The sequence below is a fragment of the Perca fluviatilis genome, chromosome 20 (genome assembly GCF_010015445.1).
Source record: "Perca fluviatilis chromosome 20, GENO_Pfluv_1.0, whole genome shotgun sequence".
Classification (NCBI taxonomy): domain Eukaryota; kingdom Metazoa; phylum Chordata; class Actinopteri; order Perciformes; family Percidae; genus Perca; species Perca fluviatilis.
In genome coordinates this window covers 22174520-22200690 of record NC_053131.1, presented here as the reverse complement: position 1 = coordinate 22200690, position 26171 = coordinate 22174520, and the positions used below count along the sequence as shown (strand labels likewise).

The 26171-nt window shown below is 43.9% G+C and overlaps 1 protein-coding gene across 1 annotated transcript in view; it reads left to right on the top strand.

Annotated features, from left to right (window-relative positions):
* crim1 (cysteine rich transmembrane BMP regulator 1 (chordin-like)) overlaps positions 1–25388 on the top strand; it is a 32641-nt gene extending 7253 nt beyond the window's left edge. The window contains exons 4-15 of the mRNA XM_039786654.1: positions 5356–5598; positions 8964–9143; positions 11488–11691; positions 12518–12646; positions 13000–13147; positions 16115–16236; positions 17557–17775; positions 19101–19316; positions 20471–20692; positions 21547–21669; positions 22498–22676; positions 23076–25388. Of these exons, the coding sequence (XP_039642588.1) occupies positions 5356–5598; positions 8964–9143; positions 11488–11691; positions 12518–12646; positions 13000–13147; positions 16115–16236; positions 17557–17775; positions 19101–19316; positions 20471–20692; positions 21547–21669; positions 22498–22676; positions 23076–23270 (2180 nt within the window). The 3' untranslated portion in view covers positions 23271–25388. The remainder of the gene's footprint in view (positions 1–5355; positions 5599–8963; positions 9144–11487; positions 11692–12517; positions 12647–12999; positions 13148–16114; positions 16237–17556; positions 17776–19100; positions 19317–20470; positions 20693–21546; positions 21670–22497; positions 22677–23075) is intronic.
* The last annotated feature ends 783 nt before the right edge of the window (positions 25389–26171 follow it).

Genomic DNA, 26171 nt, shown 5'->3' with positions numbered 1-26171 from the left:
TACGATCTTATTCGCTCTGTCCTGTTGGACTCCATAGAGACTGCGTCCATCGACCCCTCGTTGTCTTTGGACACAAGCAGTTAGTGTTAGCATGCCCTGCTAGTGTGTGACAGCAAATGTATCCTATAAACCTGATCCCAGGGCATTAAGTGCCACTGATCACACTTTACACACATAGCAGACTTTGTGTCCTGATCAGTCAGAACATAGATTATCTTCTTGAGTAAGCTTACACATGGTAATGGTTTGGCCTCTCACTTTCTCTCGGACTCGCTCAGTGGTCTTGTTAGTTCATCCCTCCCCTGTGGCACACTGTGATCTAGTAAAGCTCAACATCTTCTCTGCTTCACCACTGCTGGTGTTCAATCACCTCTTGTTGCCTCGTGTTGTTTCAGTGGGATCCTGCTTCTCTGCTGGTATTCAAGACGTTGATGTAATTTGGCTGCAAATGTTCAATCTAGAGCAACCCATGTGTCAGGGAGAGAGGATGTGATAAGTGTAAGAGAGGAAGGGGGAAGGCAGACACAGGAAGATATGAAATCACAACTGAGGCTGACCATTTTGTCGAGGTATTTGTGTCAAGTACAGGCCCCAAGGTCTTGGTAGGGTGATGTTTGGTAATGTTACACTGTAGGATGGTTTACATATTTCATTCATGATAAGGCCCCTAACTGTTTTTTTAGAGGAATTCCCCTGCTGCTGCTCACTGACGGAAACAAGTAACGGAACTCAGTGCATTTTGGAAGTGTTTAGATGATTCATATGACTGGCATCACTTAATACTAACATTTGCTAAGAAGTAGTGATAGTGGAAAACCAGCTATGCTGAAGCAGTCAGGTTGTCTACTTACTTGTGGACTGATAATGGGGATAGAATAGAGTAAACTTTGTCCCTCAAAGGCATGTGGAAGTTCACAAGCGGTTCATCAGACGGGGAAGCAGTGCCCACTATCATGCCATGGCACAAACTGACCTTGGTCCCACAAATCCACTTGCCCACCTATGCCACCTCCATCCTGCGCCTTCTCTGCCCTTGTGAAAGGACTGTTAGTTCTGCTTGGCTGCAGCCTCTTTGTGGCAGAGCTATTACTGACCGAGCCAGACCACCGCCGGCTGGCAGGGGCGGGAGACGTCTCAGCGCTGTGTGTTTGTGTGCCGTCTTTGGAAGCTATGGCCCCTGTTGTACCCTGCAAGCTGCTCGTTTCCCAGTGTGTGCGTATTTGTATGTGTGTGTGGGTAGGGATTTCAAAGAGGAAACAAAACTCTTGTGTGGCGATTGAGACAAAGAACTTTCCTTCAAGGCATGTTGGGATTGCTGTCAACCCACTCACTACTCATGGTCAGCCGCTGACCAAACCAGCCAGCATTAGGCTAGTGGGAAAAGCCAAGACACACACATGGAGTCTTAGACCATTCCTGCATCTCCTGCTCTAACCCTCAGTCCATTCATTAAATCTAGACCTAAAACCCCTGACTTCACCATAATTATTAATGAATCAGACACCTAAACTGCAAACTAAGCCAAATCCTTTAGTTCCCAGGCACATTTCATCCATCACCAGCTATTCTTTTCCTGTGAAAGGGAACAAATCCATATGGCCAGAATCCATATAAAACTCAACTGCCTCTTCTACAGCTTATTCAACAGCTGTCTATACCACAGGTCTCCTATACATTTGCTATAGATGAGGGTTATATTTTGATGTATAGTGTTCCCTGAGTGACAATACACATGACAACTATTCAGTTATATTTCCCAGTTCTTTATGTTCAGTGACCCGGAGCAGAGTATGTTCACCCTTTTCATATGCATTTTGTGCCTGATATAACGATAGACCATGCATGGTGTTGATCTCTAAGGCACGGGCCCTTTAACAAGATAGAAGTCCTTCACGCTCCCCGTCAGTGACCTAATCTTGAAAAGGGTGTGTTTCAATGGAATGCACACATGCTATGTACACTTGCTATGCACACACACAAACACACATATATATACAAATATATGTGCAAATGTGGACCTACATGTGGACATACTCATTATCTCACCCAAACATGCTCGTTCACAGCTGCAAGCGGTGTTACTCAGGACACTGGGATCACATTTTTCATCTGCAAATATTTAGCCAAAGAGCGAGAGAGCAAGGCGTGCAGGTAGCAGATGCAGGCCTGCTGGCTGCTGTGTGCCTACGCCCGTCTACCTCAAGCTTCTGACCATGGTGTGAATTTCCCACACTGTGTTCCTTCCTGGTGACCCCGTCTGTGCCTTTTGGCCTGGACCCCCTCCCAGATCTGCTTCGCGGTCCTCACACACGCTGATACACATGGCAAACAATGCTGACTTTTTCAGCTGTAACTGCTGGTGGGCACAGGGCCAGGCCAGCCACAGCTTTATGTGAGAGACGGCCCTGATGTGTCCCTTTTGCGGAGCAACTTTATAAAACCTGAGGACAGACCAGAAACCCACGGAGGGCAGCTGGACTGAGACGGCTTTGTTCTCCGCTGACTTGCTTCCAAAGTCAGTTGTTGAACAGAACTCACATTGTGCGCTTTTTCCATGAGTAAACTCAGGCTGTCAACACAGCCTCCTCTGCCTAGCCGAGCCGCTCTGGTTCGGGGAAAGACTGAGCTCCTTGTACCCAGACTTTAAGAGAAGAAAAACCCATTTAGATAGGAGGTGTTTTACTTTCTTCAATGAGCTGCTGAAATGCCAGAAATATGCATTGTTAACAAAAGAGACCATTCTGTGGTAATGAAGCAATTTCCGTATCGCACCTATTCCAGACCAGCGTTTGTGTGCGTGTGTGTGTGTGTGTGTGTGTGTGTGTGTGTGTTCCAGGTTGTGTATTGAGGTTTCATTCTTTTCTATCATACAGTCATACAAGAGCATGTTGCCTAATCTGCAGAGAGAATTTATCAAGCATACCAAATCAGGTCTTTTGTGTTTGTGCAAGCTGGAGTATGGCCACTATTGTGATACGAAGAGTGGTTCTGTGGTTGCTGACTATCTAATTACAGCCATTTATGCTCAGAGATAGAACACAAACAGCATAGGATGAAATCCATTTGCTGCTGACTTTTACTGTCCTCTGTCTGCCTATTGTGCTTATGAATGTGCCAGCTAGAAAATTATATTAATTGGACCTGCAAGGGTTGGAACCTTTTCCATGGATGGATATAATTCTGTTCATTTGAATGACAATGGTATGTCTGCCAGCTGCTTTTCCCAGTGCACTTTAACCCCAGTCATTATCACAACTGAAAGGGTAATCAGCCTTCTCTGGGACACTCGTACACAATACACAGAAAGTGTTTTTCAGTGCAGAACGTTGCGGAAGATCGTCCCAGGGCATTTTCTATTGCTTTAAACAGTGTAAGGTTTTCATATGCAAAACCAGTCTTCAACTGAGCAGCAGCAGACTTAATTAGACTTTTTATTGGAAGTAAAACATTCACCAATCAGTGCTTCCAACTGAAGTTTATTTAACTCCAGCTTAGGAATTAGGCCAAAAACCGTTAAAAAGGTTGCAGCCTCCCTTAATTCAGGGGTTTTCCCCCTCATTTTCTATGACACTATTCAGCTGCTACGTTTTATCAATGAGAGCTTTGTGGCAGTCCTCTCTGTTCCCAAGTTGCTTGAGTAAACAGTACAGTACAGATACCTCACACTCCTGCTCTAGTTATCTGGAGCCAGAAAAATTCAACGTTTCCCTTATCCTCAATTTCATCTGTCAGAAATGTTACCCCCCACCCACCAAAATACAGCAGTCACAGTCATACAGACCCATGTTTATTCTAGGTCAGACATCAAACGGCTACTTAACCGAAATGTAGGCAAAGCATCAGGTCATAAAGAGCTGGAATGGTTGAGAATATACAGTATGATTCAGAGGTCCAGCTCTGGAGTTGAGGACTGGCAGAGTAAGAACCATTATCAGGGGATCAGAAGTTTGGACCCCAAACTGCTCACTGGTTCAGTTTCCCCCATCTTGTGGCAAAACCCAGAGGGATCCATTTACAGGTCTTCAAATGTCAGGGATGAGGCATATCCTCTGAGAGACTCATGTTGCACCGTGGAGCCAGCAGCAGTCTGGGAAGACCATCAAGAAAACTCAGCTTCTGGAAACACCACCAAAACCCCAAGCGCAACTTCAGCCTACATCAGTCCCTCTCCTCAAAAACCATATGCATGCAAAGATTGTCAAGTATTTCTCATAACTAAATCAAAATCCACTCCAATTTATCTTTCTTATAAGGCAGTCATTTGTTGACACATTTTCTGCTTTAAATGTCAGTGATGACTTAAACTAGAACGATTACCAGATTTTCCTCTTCCTCATCTTCCATAATCTCTGCACTAGTTAACCTTGCCTTTCCACTCTCCTTCTCCGCTGTCAAAGTGCTACAAAGTGTGTCTTTACTGTGCTTTCAGCAGGGGATCTGGGAAATTACTTAGTGATTGATAATTATAGGATGTGAATCTGCTCTCCCCAATCCTCTTCTGCATGCACTGTATACATTACAGTGACACTGAGAACCAAAATAAACATGTCCCTTTGGTTTTGGTAATCCAATCTTTGTAAGGTAGCTACTGTTCTCATACAATGCCTGTACAGAGGGGCGCTCCACTTTTCTTTTCCTGAACAGGCTCCAAAATTCACCCCTGAGCCCCTTGCCCAGATTTCTAGTACCCCTGCACCTCTTTTCCCTTTTAACAAGGGCTATCAGAGCTATTATTTTGGCTCTGGCAAATGAAAAGACAAACACATCCTGGTATGCTAAATGAAGGGGAGATTCTAAACTGGCAAGAAGAAAAGCTCTGTTGAAGGTTGGGTGGTATTAATGACTGGTTTTAGAGCGTGAGGGGCTGTTTGGATTGGAGCCTGGCTGGGTGGGATCAGAGGCCCGTAGACAGGATATGCAGAGAGCCTTGTCGTGTCTAGAGCGCCGCTCTCACTTCTCTGACAGGATGCTGTGAAGCTGTCACAGACTGAAGTGGGGATCTGATGACTGTGCACAGAGTTTGTGTTGGGTGACTGTGTGAACTTAGCCTTTAGAGACTGTAACACAAGTAGTGCTGTTCCAACTGACACTATGAGTAGCCCTTTAAACACACATGCACACACACGTGCAAGCACAGAAAAACCCCTCCTGCCTCTAGGAGAACAGTGTGGGCACTGTCAGAGCCTAGAGCAGTTTAAGGTGCTGTTACAGAATGTCTTACAAAGGAAGAAGAAAAATTGATGAAAAAAGCAACAAAAAAAATGCAAAAGCCGTGTCTGTCTCCCTTTCACTACTGTATTCTACGTACCCACATGTACCTTAATGCGAACGTGTGTCCATGTCTGTGTGTTTCAGAGGAGCTGAGGTGTGCCGGGCTGACGTGTCCCACTCTGCAGGTGCCCTCCTGCCCCAAGGGTTCAGTCCTGACCAAGAGTTACACGCCCCCTACTGGTTGCTGCCCCTCCATACCGCCCCAGTGCACTTGCGACCTCCGTGCCTGCCGCAAGCCCCAGTGCCCGAACGGACAGCGCGCCGTGCCACTCAGCCAGGCCAGCGGTCAGCCAGGAGACTGCTGTGATGTCTTTGAGTGCCAGAAAGGTGATTGCACTAAACTGCACACACTACACAATCTGTTTCGATTGGTCTCCCACTGGGGGTAGCAATGGCACAGTAGGTGTGAGATTCATCGCCTTTGAGGAAGCAATTATTTTCCTCAGAGTAAGGCTTTTCTCCCTGCTGACCAAATGTCCACAGATGAAAATGAAAGTTGCTGATTGGATAATTACTGTTGGGCTTATTATCAGGCTGGGCCGATGCCTCCCAGGGTTAAAACCATGGTTCAAAGAAATGTTTGCAGGGATATATTCACAAATATTTGTATTGCCTGAAGGGATCTTAAATATAATGGGTCTTTTAAAGCAGATTTGTGGTCTGAAATACGCCCTTGCAAAATGTTCTCACCTGGTGAGAAAGAGACAGGAAATGCAGAGAAAGAGAGCAGATGTTGAGCACATATAGATAGACCTCAGCGCTCTCTGACATGCCCCAGAGGCAGCCAGGAGAGTCAGGAAGGCAGGGAGGGGACCTGTGGTATTGGTCTGTTTACTCTGCGCTCCCAACAAATATTCGCTGTTTTACCAACAGAACAAATTCCCATTCTGGCCCCTCCACATGCATAAATGAGTGCTGTGTCCCGGAATGAATGGACTTAACGAGCCCAGTGACCAGAAAAGTGCTTAGGCTACGAATTTGCTCAACAGAAGTGCAGTGTCAAAGGGTTCCTGTCTGGTCACACGTCCAAAGGGAAAAGGTTCAACAGTTCATTGATGGGAATGCTTTTTATGTGCTCCAGTCTGCCAGTGGGGAGGGTAATCGAGTCCGGCAGGCCGGCGGGGGCTGAATGGCAGACGTGGGGGCCATGGGATCAGTGTTTTGATAACAAGTGTCTGCTGCTCTTTGGGCCTGGGGCTTGATGCCTTTTGTGCTGCCCCTACCGTCCGTTAGGCCTGCATGACTGCGCCATGTCAGAAAGCTCCACAGACAGGGACAAGGACACACATTGGGCCCCCTAGTCACCTCCTCAGTCCTGCATTGGTCCCCAAAGCACTGGCTACAAATGCTATATGGTATACATATAAAATCTAGTCTAGTCTAGTGTTTCCTCTAATTCCCTCCCATTGTCTCTGCATGTCAGGCTTGGACTGATTAACTTGTTTCCATTGCCCACTAGGCTCATATTTAGTCAGGGTCAGTGTGTGCAGTGACAATAAATCCCACCTGTGTGTTTTGGCCTCCGTCAACGTTAGATTCTTTCCACTGTTGGCTGGAGAATGGCCGTATCTGGGTGGCAGACGAAACCTGGCAGCACCGTCCTGACCTGATGTCACCTGATGTTACAGATTATCCTGTTTGGTCCTGTTTAGATGTGGTCTGCTGTTTATCAACACTAGCTGGCACAAACTCTGCATCCTGTGTCTCCTGTAGTGAGCCCTGGATGCAGAGTAGGTTCAGGACTGCACATGTTATTTTGAGATTTACGTCAATGTAAAGCACTAAGGCTGAGATCACACTTCTCAGGGGGCTCAGCTTAAATTGTTTATAAAAACGCAACAACCAAGTCTTTAGACATTGACAAGTGGTTGTTTTCTTGACACAATTTAAACTCATCTAATAAACTGAGCTGATTAAGTATCACTGCCAAGTTGATTTTAATAAATCACCTTATTATTCTCTGGGAAAAAAGTCATGTTTCCCACTGTGGTTTTGCTTCTTTTGCCTGTAAACCACGAGAAGCGGCAGTATGACAGTCCATTATGAATGATTTAGAGCGGCTAAGGGTCAATGTTTTATGGTCCATCCATCTCCACATCCAATCCAATCCTCAATTTAGAGAAGACTGAACATCACAAAGCATGACTGGAATTTAGACTCTGTGCTGCAAGTTGTTTTAGGGATTACCATTAACAAACACTGCGGAAATCACATGTGAGCATCCCGTCATGTGACTTCCTATTGCTTCTGTGAGCGTTAAAAAACGTTGCCGTGCCTTTAGATTTCGGCCAGCTAAAGTGCTTATTGCATTTTCTCTGCTCGGTTTTGCTGCACGCAAAGCAGGACGACAGGAATACTGAGAGAGAATAGTGCTGGATGGAGCTGAAAGAATGGAACAGAAAGGAAGATAATAAAAGATCAACAAATCCCTGCTCTACTTTCAAATCAGTTGGCCCACCTGCTTTGTATTAGAGTGGAGTGCTGTTTGTCGGAAGGCATGGGGTCATCGGCGCAGACGCTATAAGTCTGCAGTCAAAGGCATACAGATGCTGCCGTAACCTCTGCCTCTCATTTATAGAAGCCGCTGGCCCCACATTTGCTTACATCTGTGCAATGCATTTACTTCCCTAACTAGCGTAGCTACTCCTCTATAAGTCTGGAGACTTTCTTACATAACCACATTGCCTCACTCCCCTAATGTTGGAGCGGGTTTAATGAAAAGTTGCTGTGTGGTTTGTTAAGATCTTACAATTTTGAATCACCCAAACCACTGTGGTACATTTTAATGTGTAATCTAGTATTACCATTGAGATGTCATGCTGTAATCTTCCTGCTCCTTTGGCTACAAAACTACCACCATTCATTTCAAATAATGAATCTTATTAGTTTTAATTTGTAGAAATTGCATCTTAGGATGTTATTGTAGTCATGATGGATACAGACATTTATGCACAGATTCAGACACTTTAAGGGCCAAGTGTTTAATGAGCAGGTCAATGCTTTCCCGTACGTATTGTGGTCTTTACTGGGCCTGTTGTCTGTACACAAGATCGGACCTGTGCTGTAACCAAGCTAATTTTATTTCATAGACGGAACATGGCCAAAAGAGGTTCTAAGTGCTTGGATGCTTTTGGGAAAGGCAGGTCAGAGCATTGATTCACTCCACCTGCCACCAGCACACTGAACCCAGATTCTGCCAAAGCCTCAGACCCACTACTGTTCTCTTTTACTCGCCTCTGCAAGAGTTCGACGCCTTCTCAACACTTGATAGATCCCTGTTAAATTCCTCCTTATGGACTTGGCTTCATTGTCTGATAAATGCCGTTCCACCCCTCAGACTTAACCTCAGCCATCAGTGTCTGCCTCAGGACCATTAGATTCAGATAAACATTTCCATCAATGGCAGAAAATGAATGGATGTGTTTATGTATTTCTAATTGATTGTATACCATTGTGATAGGCTCTCACTGATCAAGCTTGACATTTGTGATTAAAAACTGCATTTTTCTGTCATATAGTCATGAAGACAAAGTCCTTGTGTTAATCTTTGCCAAATGTGATGGACACCTGACAGAGCATGGTGCCCTATTCGTCAACTGCAGAGTGTGTTAAGCATTATCGTCCCCACATGGTGTTTAGTTTAAGGTTGTCAGCAGCTGTCTCATTATTCTTTTCCTTGTTCTTCTCCTCAGTCTCTCCCAAGTGTGTCCACAATGGGAAAGAGTTTTCCGAGGGCGAGGTGTACCGCATGGACCCCTGCTGGCTGTGTCAGTGCCGCGGAGGAATCTCCTTCTGCTCCAAGGCGGAGTGCGCTGAGCTGGACTGTGAAAACTTCTACATTCCTGAGGGCGAGTGTTGCCCTGTCTGCATAGGTACACACCTTTACCTTAATATTTTGTTAAGAAGTGGCAACTTAATTCTTCATTACACTAGAATGGGAGATTATGTTCTACACTTGTGCTTTTGAGGTTTAAGCCACGGGTGATGTGGCACAGAGGAGAAGTCCTGTGTGGCCAGCTGGCAGAGTGGAAAGCTGACAACAGGAAAGGTAGAGGTGATATCAAAATCCACCATGCCAGACACCTCCAGTGTGACCCTACCTTAATGGCTTCCTAAATAACCAGTTTCCACAGTTGTTAACATACCTGGCATACAAGACGCACACTAAAGAGCCAGCCAGGGATTCTTTTCCACTGGGGAGGCTTAAGAACATAAAAACCCTCTTTCAGAGTGTACGGCTTGGCTTTGTAATATCTGGCTCTGGGGCTTAATGAGGGGGGGGGGGAGAGCAATTGCAAAACACATGTCTTCAAAGCCAGGTAGGGAGCATTGATATGTGCACTTGTTAAAAAATGGGGTTGCAGTGCATATGGCAACCACATTACAGTCTGCCAGAAGCCTGTGGATGGAGACAGTAGCCAGTTTTAGCGTCTGCCCGTTTGGCTATAGTTGATCGGGTGCATGAAAGCGAGGGGAGAAGACAAAGAGCAAGACTGCATAGGGGATCATTTTAGGACAGTGTTGGAGGTACACCTGGAATATGTAGGCATTTAGATGGTATGGAATGCTTTCATCTTTTACTTATGGAAAGCTGCTCTTGCTTAATGTATGGCTCACTGCAGAAAACATTGACTGTAAGGCTCTTAATCTGGACTAAGAGATGTACGGTATTTAAAGCTACCTGGTGTGATTATACTTGAAGATGTACTAATCAATATTTAACAGTAGATCAAATGACTATTTGCAATGTCAAAGGGATTAGTTGTAATGATAAGCCCATAGAGAGTTATTACTTGACACTCTAGCATCTTTCAGTTTTGGTTTTATAGCCCATGACTTTACTGTTTTGGTTCATTTTTATCAGACAGACAAAGTTAGTGCTTAGCTAGTGAACATAGTGCATAGGTATTTATCAGATATTTTAGTCATAAGTTGGTGGAGACCAAAAACAGAGCTAAAAGGAAAATGAATATTGGAGGTGGCCAGAAACACGACTCCATGTCTGCTGGATGAAATTTATGAATTAATAATAGGTCAGTGCTGTGTATTCAGCTTGTCCTGAGTGGCAAAAAGATTAATGAATGCAGGTTTCATTTTTACACTGAAAACTTGACAACCTTGGCTTGGACTTGGAGACAACACATTTTTAACAGGAAGCAAACTGAAAGATGCGATCCCGTTGCATTATGGGAAGTGTAGGCTTCAGGGTTTTTGGAGCTTGACCAGTAGCGCTGACAAAAGAATCATAATACTGTATATTGGGGTCTGCCGCATCACTTTCTACCACTCTTTTTTTTTTATCTTTCTCTCATAAGTCCCCCAGCTACATGAAAGTGAAGTGCTAAAATCCTGAAGCGACCCTTTTCATTATAAGGGTCATGGTACAGCAATAGAGAAAAATAGATCCTGTTCAGGTTAATCACAGCCAGATGGATGGAACCTCAATAGCCAAAACTCAGCTGGGATCAGATAGGACAAATAGGATCCCTGTGCACAAAACACAGCATCCTTTCTCCCTCTGACACACATCCAGTTAGCTGCACCAAACACATAAACAGAAATATGAACACACTTTTGTTTCATACAAACACACAGAGAAAATGCTGAGACTACCTTCTAACCTGCATTTGTTACCAATAAACAGTGTAACAAAAACAATTAAAACAGTTTATAGTAAATGAAAAAGACTCCCAGAGCTGGGCTCAGGCATCATACATCCCCTCCAGCTGAGCAGAATGGCTTCCCAGATTGGCTTTTAAACTGTCCCAAACGTTATGGTTCCTACTTAAGACTACGTGCTACAGATCTAAAATACACTGTGGGGAACAGCAGTTATGAATGTAATCACCCTTGCTGTGTTTCAAATGATCAAATCTCTCTCAGGACGACACGGTGATACTAAAATTGGTCTGTCTCGTCTCAATTTAAATCCCTATGTATGTTGTTGCAAAGCCAGGGTCCCTCTCCCTACTTATAAAATGTAGATAAGTCATCCAAATTCAACAGCTCTTGGTGACAAGCCAGTTTCCATATCTTGTTAGCTCCCTCATGGAGTATCCTGCTTCCTTCAGCTCTGCTCTCACTCTGTCTCATGTTAATTCAATTACAGTAGAAAATGTAGCAAACTATACATGTGGCTGCTGAGAAACGGATCAAAGATTCACCTCTTCTCTCGCTCCATTCCTTTACCCACAATCTGTCTTTCTTTACACTCAGATGTGGAGTTACTGTCAATGGAGAGCACTAAGGCCAGTTGCTGGGTGAATAATAAGCTGCGGGCCCATGAGGAGCAGTGGAAAGAGGACGATTGCACCTTCTGCCAGTGTGTGGATGGAGAACCGCACTGCACGGCCATGGCCTGCAAACAGAGCTGCCAATACCCTGTCAAGATCCCGGGAGAGTGCTGTCCCTTCTGTGAAGGTATAGAGAGCTGTGTTGGTCTTTTGTATATATCATATCGAATGTATAGCTCAATATCTATAAGAGGTACACATTAGCCCACATACCACATATTGGAGGCCCCTGTGGCCCCGCAGCTTTGCTACAGAGGACATGTCGGCATGGGCTCATTAAAGGGGAGGCCACAGAGCATTCTTTAAGCTGCAGGGTTCTTTGTGTTCCTTTATTACCCTTGCCCGCCAAAATGAGACCCACCTGTGTGTGAGGCTATGCCGTGCTTTTAATGCAGGAGCCTGCATAATTGAAGTGGATCCCTTTTTTGTGAGTGTAATTAGTTACAGCTCGTTGGGCTGCTCCTCCCACTGAACGTGGCAAGAGACGTTTAACGGGAATAGCTATGGTGCATGTCTGTGTGTTCCAAACTGTCCTTCTCCTTTATTGTGGCTACACAATAAACCTGGCTCTGATTCAAGAGGGTCTGTCTAACGTCTTATTGTCTTCACTGGTAGTCCTAGAGCTGAAACATGCTTTTTAGACAAATTTAACGTATTAATGGGAGACAGTTCCACACAATAAGACAGAGAGGTATAATCCCCCTTACAGTGCGACCCACCCTGCTGTAATTGCTCTATATTTATCTGTAATTACTGTTTACTCCAAAATAAGAGCAGTGTAAATAGGTAGCTATTACAGTTGGCACAAAAAGCATTGAACACCTGAGGGCATCCTAGCACACTTATATAAAAAACAGAAAGAAATTTATAAAAGAAATCACAGTTTGTTCTTTGTCGTATACTGTTGCTCTCATGCAAAGTTCTTACCCTCCATCATCTCTTTTGTTCTCCAGAGCCTTCTTACGAAACAGTTAGCCCCATGCTATGCCCTCCTCTGGTAAACTGCTCCCTGTCAGGGAATGACTGCCTCTACGGCTTCCAACAAGACAGAAATGGATGTCTGCTCTGCCACTGTCTCAACAGTAAGTTCACTTTTCTCACTTTACGTTGAACGTAAAGGGTTAATATTTTAGGGACTGACTTGCAGAAGCATGAACATGATACATTTCTTCTGACATGCTGCTTCTTGCATTAAAATGGCACACATTGTATTTACCTGTTTGTTCATGCTGATGTCAAAACAATCTGGAAACCACTGGGTTTTGACAGCACAAAGTTCACATTAATGACAGCTTATTTTTGTACATGGCTACAGTCTTTGAAAGGTTCTCTGTCACAAGAATGTTCCTGTGAGCAGCCCCAAAGCAAGTCATGCCTTTGCCTTTGATGGATTGTTGCACCCATGATCAGAAGACCTCTCCCTCAACTCTTTCAGATGACTCCTGCCCTGACCTGGGAAAATACTGTTCACTGCAATGCCCAATGGGCTACAAGAAGGATGATTTTGGCTGTGATGTGTGTGAGTGCAGCATGCCCAAGTGCCGACCTTTGACCTGCACTAAGACCTGCCCCTATGGATATGTGTAAGTACCCCCAGTGACACCGTGGGTTTCTCATCCCCCAAGTCCAGCTACATGTGTGTGTCATCCGTGTTTTCAGCCTGTTTAAAGGCATCTGTGGCTGCCAGTGACGTGACATGCAGATATATGAGGAACTATACACTTTGCTCTTACATGCTCATAAAACCTAAGTGGATAGTTTGGAAATTCTGTTATGTCGATGAGAGATTGAGTTTTTCTTGATGGAAAATGTTTGCGTCCTAAAATCTGTTTAAAGGGGTTTAGTTTTCATAAATTCCATTAACAAAGTTTTCTCCCAGTCACCTCCTGTATTTAAATCGGTATGGTTGAAGAAGGAGTTAAATACTTACATTATCAAGTGATGCCCAAAGGCCAGTGGCTGCTTAGTCCTGGTAAAAAGGGAAGTAGAACGGGCTATTGCAACAGTAGTTTGGCATCCGAGATCAAAGGGCCTAACTTGGTGGCCAGTCCCAGGTTTCTAAATCCGTGTTTGTGCATGTTTGTGTGTGAGTAATTCACTGTGGGATCCTTACCTCTCAGCTCCCTGCAACTCCTCTCCTCCTAATCCCATTTAACCCAATCAAAAATCTGGAAGTGCTCTCTACCCGGATGCTCGGTCCCCAGGCACCACTCCCATTTCATAAATCATCGTTCTGTCTAAATACAACGATCAAAAACGCATCAGGACAAAAGCAGCCTTTATAAAACTTTTACAGTTGGGATTCTTTCGGGTATCTCAACCATGCTCTGTGAAGCCACGGCTCAAGATGGGCCCGATATGTCTGCGCTGTAAACCAGAGGAGAGGAGAGAGGATGAGGGGGACCCTGTGGGGAAAAGAAGAGCAGGAAGTCCTGGCTTTATCCTTCATAAGCAGCTGTTTAGATCTAGCCTCAGAAGTCTGAAATCCTCTGAGAGCTTGCCAGCCCTACAATGCAGATCTGTCTCCTCACACAGGACTTCTGCATGCAGCCACCACAAAGAAACAAAAGACACAAAGGATCAGGCCTCCAAAGCAGGATGACTGTAAACTATGTGCAACTATGTGCTGCACATTTCTCTCTTGTGTTAACAGTCAAGATAAAGGACCTTCTCAGGGCAGTTATTGCGACTGAAGTTATGTTTTCCATACTTCATATGTTATGTTTTCCATACTTCATAGCTCAAAATCAAATCTTTGGCATAAATGGAATTCTTTTGGCCACACTGGAAATTGTGCCGAGCCAGCAGTCCCAGGGCCCCAGGGCCCTCAGTGCCTCCCCAAGCCCCTCTATCCCCTTGGAGCCCAAAGCGCTGCTTGGCATTCCACACACCATCTTCAAACAAAGCCTTGCTCTAAGGTTGCAGCACTCTGTGTCTCTGTATTTGTACAGTGAGGCACTGGCCAAGTGTTGTTTCAATAGCTGTTATTGCCGTTTCAGCATAGATAGGGTCTTCTGTTTGCCGAGCCTGTGATGCTGTGTCCTCTTTATAGGACGCAGCACCGTCCATGGGTTTGAGGGCTTCTTTTATTTATGCTGCCCTGGCAGATGAAGATTAATGGAGTCATTAACCAGGCCTAATGAGGCCACTGCTTCATAAAATGGGTATCATCACTTACACTGCGGGAGAGACACAAGAGAGAGGCTAGCTGGGTAAGAGAGAGGCTGAATGAGACAGGGAGGGATAGAGAGGATGTCTAGAATGAGAGAAGACTAGATACAGGTCATTCCTTCATCTGGGTATTTGACAATTTATCAACCTGCAGCTCATCCATGTTTTATTAGGCAGATAATTAGATCCAACTGGCTTATTTCCATCCTCTGCAGCATCTGCACTTCATGCTGCTCCTGTGTCTTTGTATGTGAGGATATACTTTTATTGTTGCTTTGCTCTGACAACTGGACTCGTTTTCTGTGTTTTTGTGTACTGATCAATCAACATGCCTATATCAGGTCTTGTCTGAGCACTGCTCTTTGGGGCTGCCAAAGGCTTTTGGAGCAATTCAGATGGCAACAGGGTGAATTAAAAGCATCTGAATTGGCTTTAGATTGCTCCTTCATCTTTGGGTTGGTATAATGTGCAAACCACAGGGATGTCACATGTTGGCCTTTTATTTGGCCTTCTTCAAAGGCGGCTAATATAGAGAGGGGAAAGCCAGCCCAGATGTTGATTATATCAGACTTGAGCATCTGGGTTTTACTCAGTCACAACACCATGTTGCTCCATAGACCTCTGTTCATCTTGGAGATATCCTCAATGTGAAGCCATTTTTAAACTAATGGTATGGCATCTTTATGCGTCTGTGCTGGTGATAGCCGTGGCCGGAGGATAAAGTGATTCGATTTTGGAGGGTAAAGGTTGCTGTGACTTCACAAAACACATTTATAGCCATAATTAAAGAATTCCTATGCTAATTTATGTTATATTTTCATAGAAATGTCTAACAGGATAAAATTATGAAGTGATGACATTTTATATCCAAAAGGTCAAAGGTCAACCTCACTATGACATCATAATGTTCTGCAAAAACTCTTTTCTGCCGACCATTCAACGCCATAACTCAAGGACAGGAGAGATTGTGACCATATTTCACATTCGGTCGGATACTGAATTGTAAAGATCTTCTGTGCTGCTGGTTCGAAGATGTGTCAAGCATCCCCGTTTTAGAATTTGTAGCTTCTTTGCAGCAACATCCATATTTGAAGCATTGTCTATTTGCATAGCTACAACTTTGCGTTCTATCCTGTTCATCTGGTAGTCCACCACAAGCTCATTGGTTTTGCTGATATTACGGTGATTGTCCGTTGTTGAAGCTTGTACTCTGTACTCTCCTGTAAAAATAAATAATCTCTAAGTGAAGACAGCATGTTTCTCACTGGAAATTATTCACTGGAATACAGTGATAACTTCCATTTCACCCCAAAAAAAATAAACTTGAAGCACACTTTTTATATGCGTGCTTCATCATGTGCATGTTTGTTGCCTTGCAGGAGAAACAAGCATGGCTGTGAGATGTGTCGCTGTGTCAAGTGTCCTCCCTTCACCTGTGACAAGCACTGCAGCGACGGCTATCGGCAGAACAGGAAGGGCTGCTCCATCTGCATGTGTAAAGGTAAGTGACAATGTTTCTGATAGTTTGGGGATGGTTTGCTGATGCTTTCACCAGATATTGTGATTGATTCAGTCCTCAGAGGATGAACCGTGCCAATTATGGCGAGATCTTGATCTTGCCTCTACCACCAGTCCAACTTTGTGTCTTTAACCCGTATCCTGATATATCAATATATAACCCCTACTTTTAATTATTCATAGCTACATTTTAAGAGTCATACATCGAGTTACCTCCTGATCCATAACTACAGTTCCACCACAAGGTCTTAGTTTTAAGCAGTGTAAATGGTAGCGGGTGGAAGGAGATAGGAAAGCTCTGTCTGCAGAGTTGAAATTCTGCCACTACGCTGCAGCTTTGATTTCCTTTGACCTTCAGCTGCTCTACTGTGGAGACTTTTATGTACTGTATGCTTGTTTTGATTCTTGCTGGTGTTTAGCTTTATCCAGGGGCTGTGTGCGCAACTCAAATTAGATTCCCTCAACCCCTAAGTTTAAAGCAAGTATGCAGATGCCATATTTATGCTGCACCACATTTTATGTGGTGTGTTTATTTTGCCAATAAAGCTGTATTATAAATATTTCAGCTTCAAATATACTTGGTGGTTTTCCGGTATGGTGAGGTGATCAGTGCAGCTGGCACCTCATCTCCACAAACAGGGACACACACAGACCTAAACCTAAAACTTGCTGTTTACCTCACTTTGAAACTCTTGTATCAGTCTCTCTGTGGACTTTTAAAATATTCAGGGATAGGAAACTTTTTTTTTGGAAGTATGTTTTTCTGTGTGTGTTGTTTTTTAAGTATTTAAATAAAAGAGAAGAGACAAGAAACATCTGCCTGAACTCTACTACACCGTACAGTCCACTATGTTTGTTCCGGATCCTAGTGGATCCCTACGAACTTTAAGAGCCATGCTGAGTTTAACACATGCTGGGGCCCAGTTAAAGGCAACTTGGGCCCTTCATAAGGTCTGCTTGTGGGAGATGAATAAAGCTTTCTTTGTGGCTGGATTATAAATGGATTATTGGGAAATAAATATGCAATAAAGGAAGATCAAATATTCCTGACTGGTGTATGTTCCAGTATATGGAACCATTACCACTTAGTGCTCACTTTAGCCTCTAATGAAATTGGACCTAAGACAATAATACTGGCCCATTTTACTGTAAATCATAAATGTACTAAATGAAATTTCCAGAGTGCATTTACAGGGTTCCTTGACAAAGCAGACTATATGGCGTTTTTTAAGTTTTGGACAACTACTCCACAAGTCCTCAACCATCCCAGTAATGTCTGTGCCTTTAATGCTTGTGTCTCTAGAAAGCGGCCATGTCCCAAGCACCACTCCCCCGGCCCCGATGCCCAGTTATTGCCTCACCTCCAATGGGCACCGGTATGAGGAAGGTGACGGCTGGCACGACGGTTGTCGTGACTGCTACTGCCACTCCGGACGGGAGATGTGTGTGCTCATTTCCTGCCCCGTACCCAGCTGTTCTCACCCAGTTGTAAGGCCTGACCAGTGTTGTCCTACATGTGAGGGTATGTCAAACTTTATTTTATATCCAACTTTAAAGAATAATACCAGTTTTAAATTAGATCCAGTTTTAAAGGATGATTCATAGTTATTATAGTCTCGCATTGCCAGACCTTCCTCCACAGCACTGTGAAGGAGGGTCTGAGTAGTCCACACAGCATTCCGGGATTGGAGAATAAGGTGCTCTGGTTTATTGGCATTTCTTTAAACCAGTCACAATCGTCATGGGCGGTGCAAAGCGTTGGACAGAGCCACGGTGCCTCTGCAAAATAGCCTCAGGAAGGAACTTGTTTTAGTGGAACGTGCTCGTTTAAAAGTAGTTTTAGTCGTGCAACAGAAAGCTCAGATTGGACAGATAGGTAGCTGTCTAGATTTACCCTGCAGAGATCTGAGGAGCAGTTAACCATAGTCCTCATAAATCAACCGGAGTTTAAAATTCCAACACAAAGAAAGTGGAAGGTAATGGACATCTGGCCGAAAAGAGCGTGATCCGGCAGAATTTCCAGCAGCACTGGAGCAATCCCGGAAGTGGAACGTCGTGGATATAGACTATGGTTATTATAACTTGGGTATACGTGGATATATAGTTTTGGCCATTTTTCCTGTTGGTAATAATGATATTGTACTCATCAAGTTAATTGTTAAGGTCAGGTAATATGGTGACATTGCTCAAAGAAAGACACTTCACACACTCACATGGCTTTAAACAAAAATGACAAAAATGATGGCCAAAACTACAAAAACGGGACCCACGTTCTGGAAATACACAGTATAGAGTCCCCTAACAGCTCAATTAACAGAGAGTGTTGAGTTATTAGCTAGCTTTTAGGCTTTTTAGACTTGCTGGCCACTTAAACTCAAACACAGTCTCTGTCTGTTTCTGTAAAAATGGAAGGCACACTGATCCACACCCACACTTTCTTTTTTAATCCACAACCCTCCAACTCATGCGGGGTATTTATGGAGGAGTGACTCAGTTGGCTGTTCAAATATTTAGGAGTGAAAGAATGTCTACAACTTTCAGAAGCTATACACACTTTGCAGTCAGGGGACAACAGGCTAACTATTTGCAGATGTCTGCTTCTCTGCTGGACAGAAAGATGTTTCAACTAAACTAGAGTGAAAACACAACTTGCCTGAGGCTTCTTTTTAATGGCTAGTGGTCTCCCATGCATCTTTATTCTAGTATCCTATGACTCTGTTACTCTCTCAAAATGGTTGCTTCACTTCATTGTGCACCAGTTGTTAGTATGGGCTGAATGCATGTTTGTGAATTTGATAGCACACACGTGACCATTTCCTCTCTTCCTCTCTCCTCATTGTACCGTAGATGAGTCAGGCAGCGGTCTGCCAGAGGGGATGGATATGGTGGTGTGCAGAGCACCTGGGGGAGAATTCTATGTGGAGGGGGAGACCTGGAACCTGGACGAGTGCACAAGGTGCACCTGCAGGAAGGGACGTGTCCTGTGCGACACTGAAGTGTGTCCACCGGCTCTCTGCCAGACACCAATCAGAAACAAGAACACCTGTTGCCACGTATGCCCAGGTAACAGAAAAAAAGGCTAGAGGAAAGCAGTGGTAATTTCAGATCAAACTCAGCATGGGTCACATCAAGTTGGGGTAGTGGCTAGGGAAGTATAAATCTGTTTTGGATGTGCTATCAGCATGTGGTTTTGGAAGGTCTTGCATGTTGCACTCTGTAGGGGTTTTATGTCAGGCACACAGGCTCATAAAGAAACCAGCCAAGACCGGTTGGATTTACATAGTGATCCTCCAGGCAGGCAGCAGCACATGTGAACTGCTTTCACCCAGCGGCCGACACCGGAGGTTCATCCAACTCCCTTATAGCTGGAAGGGCAAGAATGTACCAAATTTTACTGAATCTGTGCTATTCCTCCTTTTTCATGGGAATAAACTTTTGACACAAATTTCTAGGCAAATGCAAAACCACAGGCATATTTTATTTACAACTGTACCCAAACACTCAAGCCTCTTCTCATACACTTAGAATCAACGTATCCCAAGCACTTACAAGCATGAGGCCCACAAATCAGCAATGCATGACTACGCCTGAGAGCTGCTCCTCGAGAATGCCGGCCCGCCTTATCGCTGCATCTCCCTTCACAAAAGCAGATTGTCAGAGGCCACCCTTTGATATATGTATGGGCCTGGTCACCAGGAATGTGGGAATAATACACATCTCACTGACAGGCCCAATGATGTATGTGTACAGTAGGGTAGTGCAGTGTGTACATGCTAACTAAAGTCTTTGGTCATGAGAAGGCAATATATCTCAGGGCCGCGGGGTCTGATGAGACGGAGAGATAAGGCCTTCGACTGAACTGACATCTGCCATATGGAGACACTTGTGTTTAACATTCAGTAAAGCATCTTATCTTGAACGTAACCCTAAAGGCCCAACAACTTCAGTGGATTGAGATGTTTTACAGCTGGGATAAATGCAGGAGTCACGTAGAAGCTGGTCTCTCCGTATAGTTCTATATAATTTAGACAAAATTACGTTATTCCTTTGAAAATGGCAGTTCTCAATAAGCTAAACTTGGGCTATAACCTTACTTTGCCAAATCATATTAAGCGAGGAAACAGGCTGGGACATGACTTAGTACACAGCCCCATGTATTACCTTAACCTTTCTGCGTTTTCATTATTAACCCTATTTATACCTGTGTGTAACCACAGAGGAGACACTGAGCCCCTTGCTGCCAGTGAACAACAGCCAGCAGGAGTACTGCATAACCAGCGATGGGGACGTGCTACTGGCCGGGGACTCCTGGAAGGCCAACGCCTGCACCAGCTGCACCTGCAACAATGGCACCATTCAGTGTTTCTCTCAGCGCTGTCCGGCTGCCAACTGCAGGGTGCCCGTCTTACGCAAGGGCCAGTGCTGCCCACACTGTCTCGGTGAGTATTTAGGTGCGTCTCATTATAGAAAAAGCTGCATTTATACAGTAAGTATATGTGCCAAAGATGCCGCTTTGAGTATTTTCATTACACTAAAAATATACACAACTTTGAGTTTATACATTCTGAATGTGATTTGTATTGCATACTAAAATGTGGTTTACGTAACACTAAACACTTCCACAAAGTGAGAACATGAGCTGTCAAAGTTGTGCAAAACTACCATCCTTATAATAAGTGGTACCACTGGAACAGGGCACAGCCTGTTGTTGGGAAAGTTATAATTCATAATGCTCAACATGTTAAAAAAAGAGGGCGTAGCTGAGGGAATGCCGGTTTCCAGACTGAATGTGTATGTGTTTGTTCGTTAGACACAGCCACTCTGGCGCTACATGGGCAAACACCATCATTCGCAACAACATTCCATGTGACATACACACACGCTCCACTCGGAGCAAAAACATTCCTCGAGCATCCGCACATTCACACGTGTTTCCTGTCCCTGGCTGAATCGACCTGCAACACTCTCTCTGTGGCAGCACAGGAAGGCAAAGCTCCATGTCAGCTTTTCCTATAGAGGAAAACCTCAGCATAGGCTCCCATTGTTCACCCTGATATGTAGCCGTTTTCTGGCCTTTGTTATTGTTATTTGCCCTGTGGAAAACAGAGCTTTTTACGTAATGCCTTTACAAAGCGGTGCAGTGGAAGTTAAGGGGACAGTTCCTATAAACACAGCTTATCAACTGAGACACCAGGGAGTTCATACACTAACTCACAGTTGGAAATGTTTATGTCTGGAATGTTTTGCATTACACCAGCGACATTTGTAATGGATCTTACTCCTGTTTAAACAGAAATTACAACGTCGGTGCCGGTGATGGTGTCTACCAACGCTCCCAAGACAATGGTCCCTATTACAGTGGAGAGTGCAGTGTGGATGACCACAGTCACTGTACCACCCATCATTGCTGAGACAGGTACCTGCCCACTAAATTCCTCCACACACTCCTCTCCCTATTCCCTGTACACTGTGTAGTGGTAACCCCATCCTAGTTATTGGTGTCATTGTATGCACTCTTCCTGCCAATCCCTGTAAATGTTTATAACTAATAAAGGGTGTTTGTGATGCATTGACAAATGAGTGAATGTTCTACTAACTTATGCTGAACTAAAACAATAATGATAAATGGACTCGGGGCTAAGCATGATCTCTCTTGAGACACCCAGAGTTGATTTTTTAAGTGTTTAGTACTGAGCCGGTAGCCTGACAAGCCAGACCCACATCTAGATGTTGGGTCTGGGAACTCACCATTGACGGAGCTCAATCCGAGGGGCGGGATAAACGGTTGTCTTTCAAATTCCCTCTGCACGCAATAGGATAGCGCTACAACCAAGCAGAGCAATTCTATCCGGTCGGCAAAACTCCGAACACATCTTCCTTTTTTAAGAATGATTTCTGTGCCGTTCTTTGTTCTTTTCTCAAAGAAAAGCTTCACTCCAAGTCTTCCAGAAGACCGCTGTTCCCAGCAGCAGCAGCCATAAGCCCCGCCCACCGACTCTATACTGATTGGCCTGACCAAAATTTGGTTTTTCCAGCTCGCGGAAACGGAAAGTGCCTAGACCCCGCTGGCTGCAAAATAAATTTGCTGCCACTAGGGTGCGTCTAGATTTCTAGGCTACTGAGCCGGGATTTCTGCCAAAAACAAAGAAATAAGCTGATTTCAATTAAGATTTGGTAAATAGGGTGGGCACGGTAATGAAAAAGCTATTGAATCTCTAAATATCGATGTTGTCCGTGTCCGCAGATGAGCCAGGTTTGCGTGAGAATTACCCCAGCCAAACAGAGATGGCCATCATCTACCAATCAGCAGCCTGGATCCTGGCAGGTCTCCTTCTGGCTATCATCATCTTTCTCGTCGTGGCATTACTCATCAACAAGAAAAAGAAGTGGGTGCAGATGTCCTGCTACAGTGCACCAAAGAAGGTGAGAAGTCAATCTGTAAATCACATGAATAAGCTTGTTGTTTTGAGGGCTTAAAATGACATGAGTTAATCTGTGGATGGGTCACAGGGAGTTTTCCTTGATCTTCCAGCTTCTGCTACAACCAGTGCTAAAACTGTCACGACATTAGGATTAATGTAGTTTCCCCCTCGTGCTGCACTTTTAACTGGAACAAGGTCATGTCCGTCATAAAGTCTACAACTCCACCGTGAAATGAGATAGTAGTGTCAGAAAATCTAAATTCGTCAGAGAGTATTCTCAGAAGCCATCTCGTGCAAGCTGACATAAATTAGTAAACTTTCATCACCTACTAGCCATCATGACCTGAATTATGGCTTCAATCTAACAAGGGATTATGTTCTTTTTCCTTTCCCTGCTCAGACGGTGATCCTAAAGAAGCACGTAAACAAGAACTCAGTGGTCTACATGGAGCCCTCCAAGGAGAACAAATTTCAGAATGTGAAGAATGACTGCGGCATCATCCATTTCTCTCCAGAAATGACCTCCACCTGCGCAGACAAGATGACCATCCCCAGAGCCAAGCTGAGCATGGGCAACGACTGGACAAAGCGCTAAAACAAAAAACAAAAAAATACACACACACCGCTCAAACTCTGCAGATCAGAGCTGTCCGGCACCTCCCACTCTCTCTTATTGTTGTATCCATGGTGATTAGCGCAACAGTGCACACACACACACCTTGGGTGCCGCCGCCTTGTTCCCACCCTTCTGTCTTTGTGAAACTGAGGATGCTCTACAAGAGACAAAGCAAGTGACCTCTGTTTCTTTTAATATGTTTCCATTTTGTTCTGTGTTTGGATCTTTGTGGTGGGAGGTGTATGCACGGGTGGACATATAAAGGACACAGCCACTCCGGGCTCTGCTTTAAAACAAAGAGGGAGGCAGCCAGAGAGGCTCCTCGGTCAGAATCAGACTGACTGTGAACATTGTAATATTATTGCCTCCTTTTGAAACTGGACTTTAAGGCAACAGGAGCATAAAAAGCTTTAGGACAGGGGTTTGGATTTTTAAAAGAGGGTGTCGAGGATGCTGTGCCCCTCTAAGTTCAGCAGTGCTCCATGGATGTAATTGTTTTCATCAGCAGGGAGGCCAAAGGAACTGATAATCCAATTGGATCAAATTGGGTTCAGCAGCCAAATCATAATAAGTCAACAGTCCCAACATATAGACCCACAGATCCAACCCCCTGCTTTAGAATGTGTGGTTTCCATATTAGTTTTTGTATATTTCTACAGTATTTGTACTCGTTGTAGTGTTGTTCTTGGCCATATCTCGTTTTTATTATCGGTGTCTCTGTGGGGCACGATTGACACATTCCCACGATCAAGTTCAGGAAGGCCCGCTTCCCAAATAATAGCCTAGTTTCTACCTTCAAATGACCAGAGTCATTCCATTGCAATTCTACAAAATTAAATAAGTGAGCTTCCTCTTCCAACTTTCCGCAATACAATGACTCAAGTCGTACTTCATCAATACAAAAATTGCAATTGCAACAGTTCAAGTAGAGTGATGTTCATCCAGGAGGAATGTCATTTTATTGACTGCAGAGTGGTGCCAGACGCTTTATCTGGACCTATATGGAATGCCTTTGATACCATGCCTCACTTCATAACTTCATTCACAGCTGTGTGTGTGTGTGTGTGTGTGTGTGTGTGTGTGTGTGTGTGTGTGTGTGTGGAGCTACTGTTCACACCGAATGTTAGCGATAGTATCGATTCATTTTAAAGCCTTAATTCTATAGCCTTAATGCATATATTGTTTTCATTGAATAACTGTTTGCCCATATCAAGGAAAAACAGTAATATACTGTATACACCCAATATTAAGATGAACAGATGTTCATTGTTGTACTGATGCTTCTCATTAACTCTTCATATACAAGTGAATGATGTGATGTGTAAGGGGAGCTTGCTAGTAACTGTACATAATGGTACACATTACAGAGCATGTCAAAGAGACGTAGCACTTTTCTTTGGAGCCAGTGTTTTGTTTTTGTTTTTTTAAGAAAGCTCCCTGCAGGATTCTTGTAGGGATAAAGTCCCTAATCAGGGATTTGATAGGCATATTAAGCCCACGGAGATGTTAAACCACTCAAGTGAACATGCTGTTGCAGCTAGAGGCTCCGTACCAATCTGATCAGTACGGGGTGTGGGGGGGGAGACGATAGAATCTGAGAAGCATTACGAAACAAACTGGGGTTTCATAGGAAAAGGTTTTGGATCAGAGTTCTCAATCCATTGCCAATTTCTCAATACAAAGACCTTTCTGATGCCAAAATTGGTTGGAGACCAATTCCTATTGAAGTGTTTGAGTAACTCAGTAGATATGTGTTTGTTTGAATCATGACCATGTGCTTTAAAATGAAGAGGCGACTGTAAAAGCTTACGCAATTCTTTGTTCTATGTGTAAAAAAAGTAGTTTAAATTAGTAGGACAGAAGAGTACCTTATTTATTTTTTCACATAGCTTTATTTATTAATACTATAGTTTGAGATTTTTTTTGTTGAACTTTTGGTAGCCAAAGCTGCTGTACATTGTAGACTATTTACCATTTCTATCTGCTATATTCTATACAACCTTATTTATTTCACTGGTGAAAAACCTGTAAATATGTTTCCTAGATGATGAACTGTAACATTTACACTTATTTTGAAAAATAAATGTGTGAACCAAAGTGGCCCGCATGTATGGTACTGATAATAGACAATCTGCGTATTGAGAATAACCTCATAATGTAATGCTTATCCTTATTGTAACTGATACTTACGGATCCCGTTATTGCTCAGTTAAGACAGGAGTTGGGAACGTTTGGGGTGTTGTGAAAACTCAAATTTCACTACTTTTGTGTAGTGTGAAGGCTTTGTACTGCAGCGTAGGCATGGGCCAGTATGAAATTTTCACGGTAGAACCTTCAGCAAAAATATCACGGTTTCAGGGTATTACGGTATTGCAATGACAGCTATAAATGTATTATTTTTGAAATGTCTGGGTAAAAAAATACTTTTTTTTTTTTCATTGAACACAATGCATTTTATTTTTAAACACACTGCACACTGGGAGAGGGATTTCTAAACTGCACTTTCTGTTCTTGAAGACTCATAGAAAACAGCTCATACCTTAGGAATGGTACGACAGAAAATTTTAGTGGTTTTGAAACGGTGACTTTTTCAAACCTCGGTATACCTTGAAACCGGTAACTGGCCCATGCCTACTCCAGTGTTTGATATATCCATGCCTGGGAAGCTGATCCTAATGTTGACTTTATTGATCCTTCCGGAGAAGCTTTCTCACCTTGAAGTTTATGAGCAAGCTTTGACGGACAAGTCAAAACAACAGCACAGTCTGTATTGAGGATTATCCAGACTTCCAGCATGCCTGGCCTGCGTGTTATTTGTGTTTTATTAGCCTATTGGATAGATGAGGTCTACTTGTTTTCTCTAGCACTCAAATCTCAGAA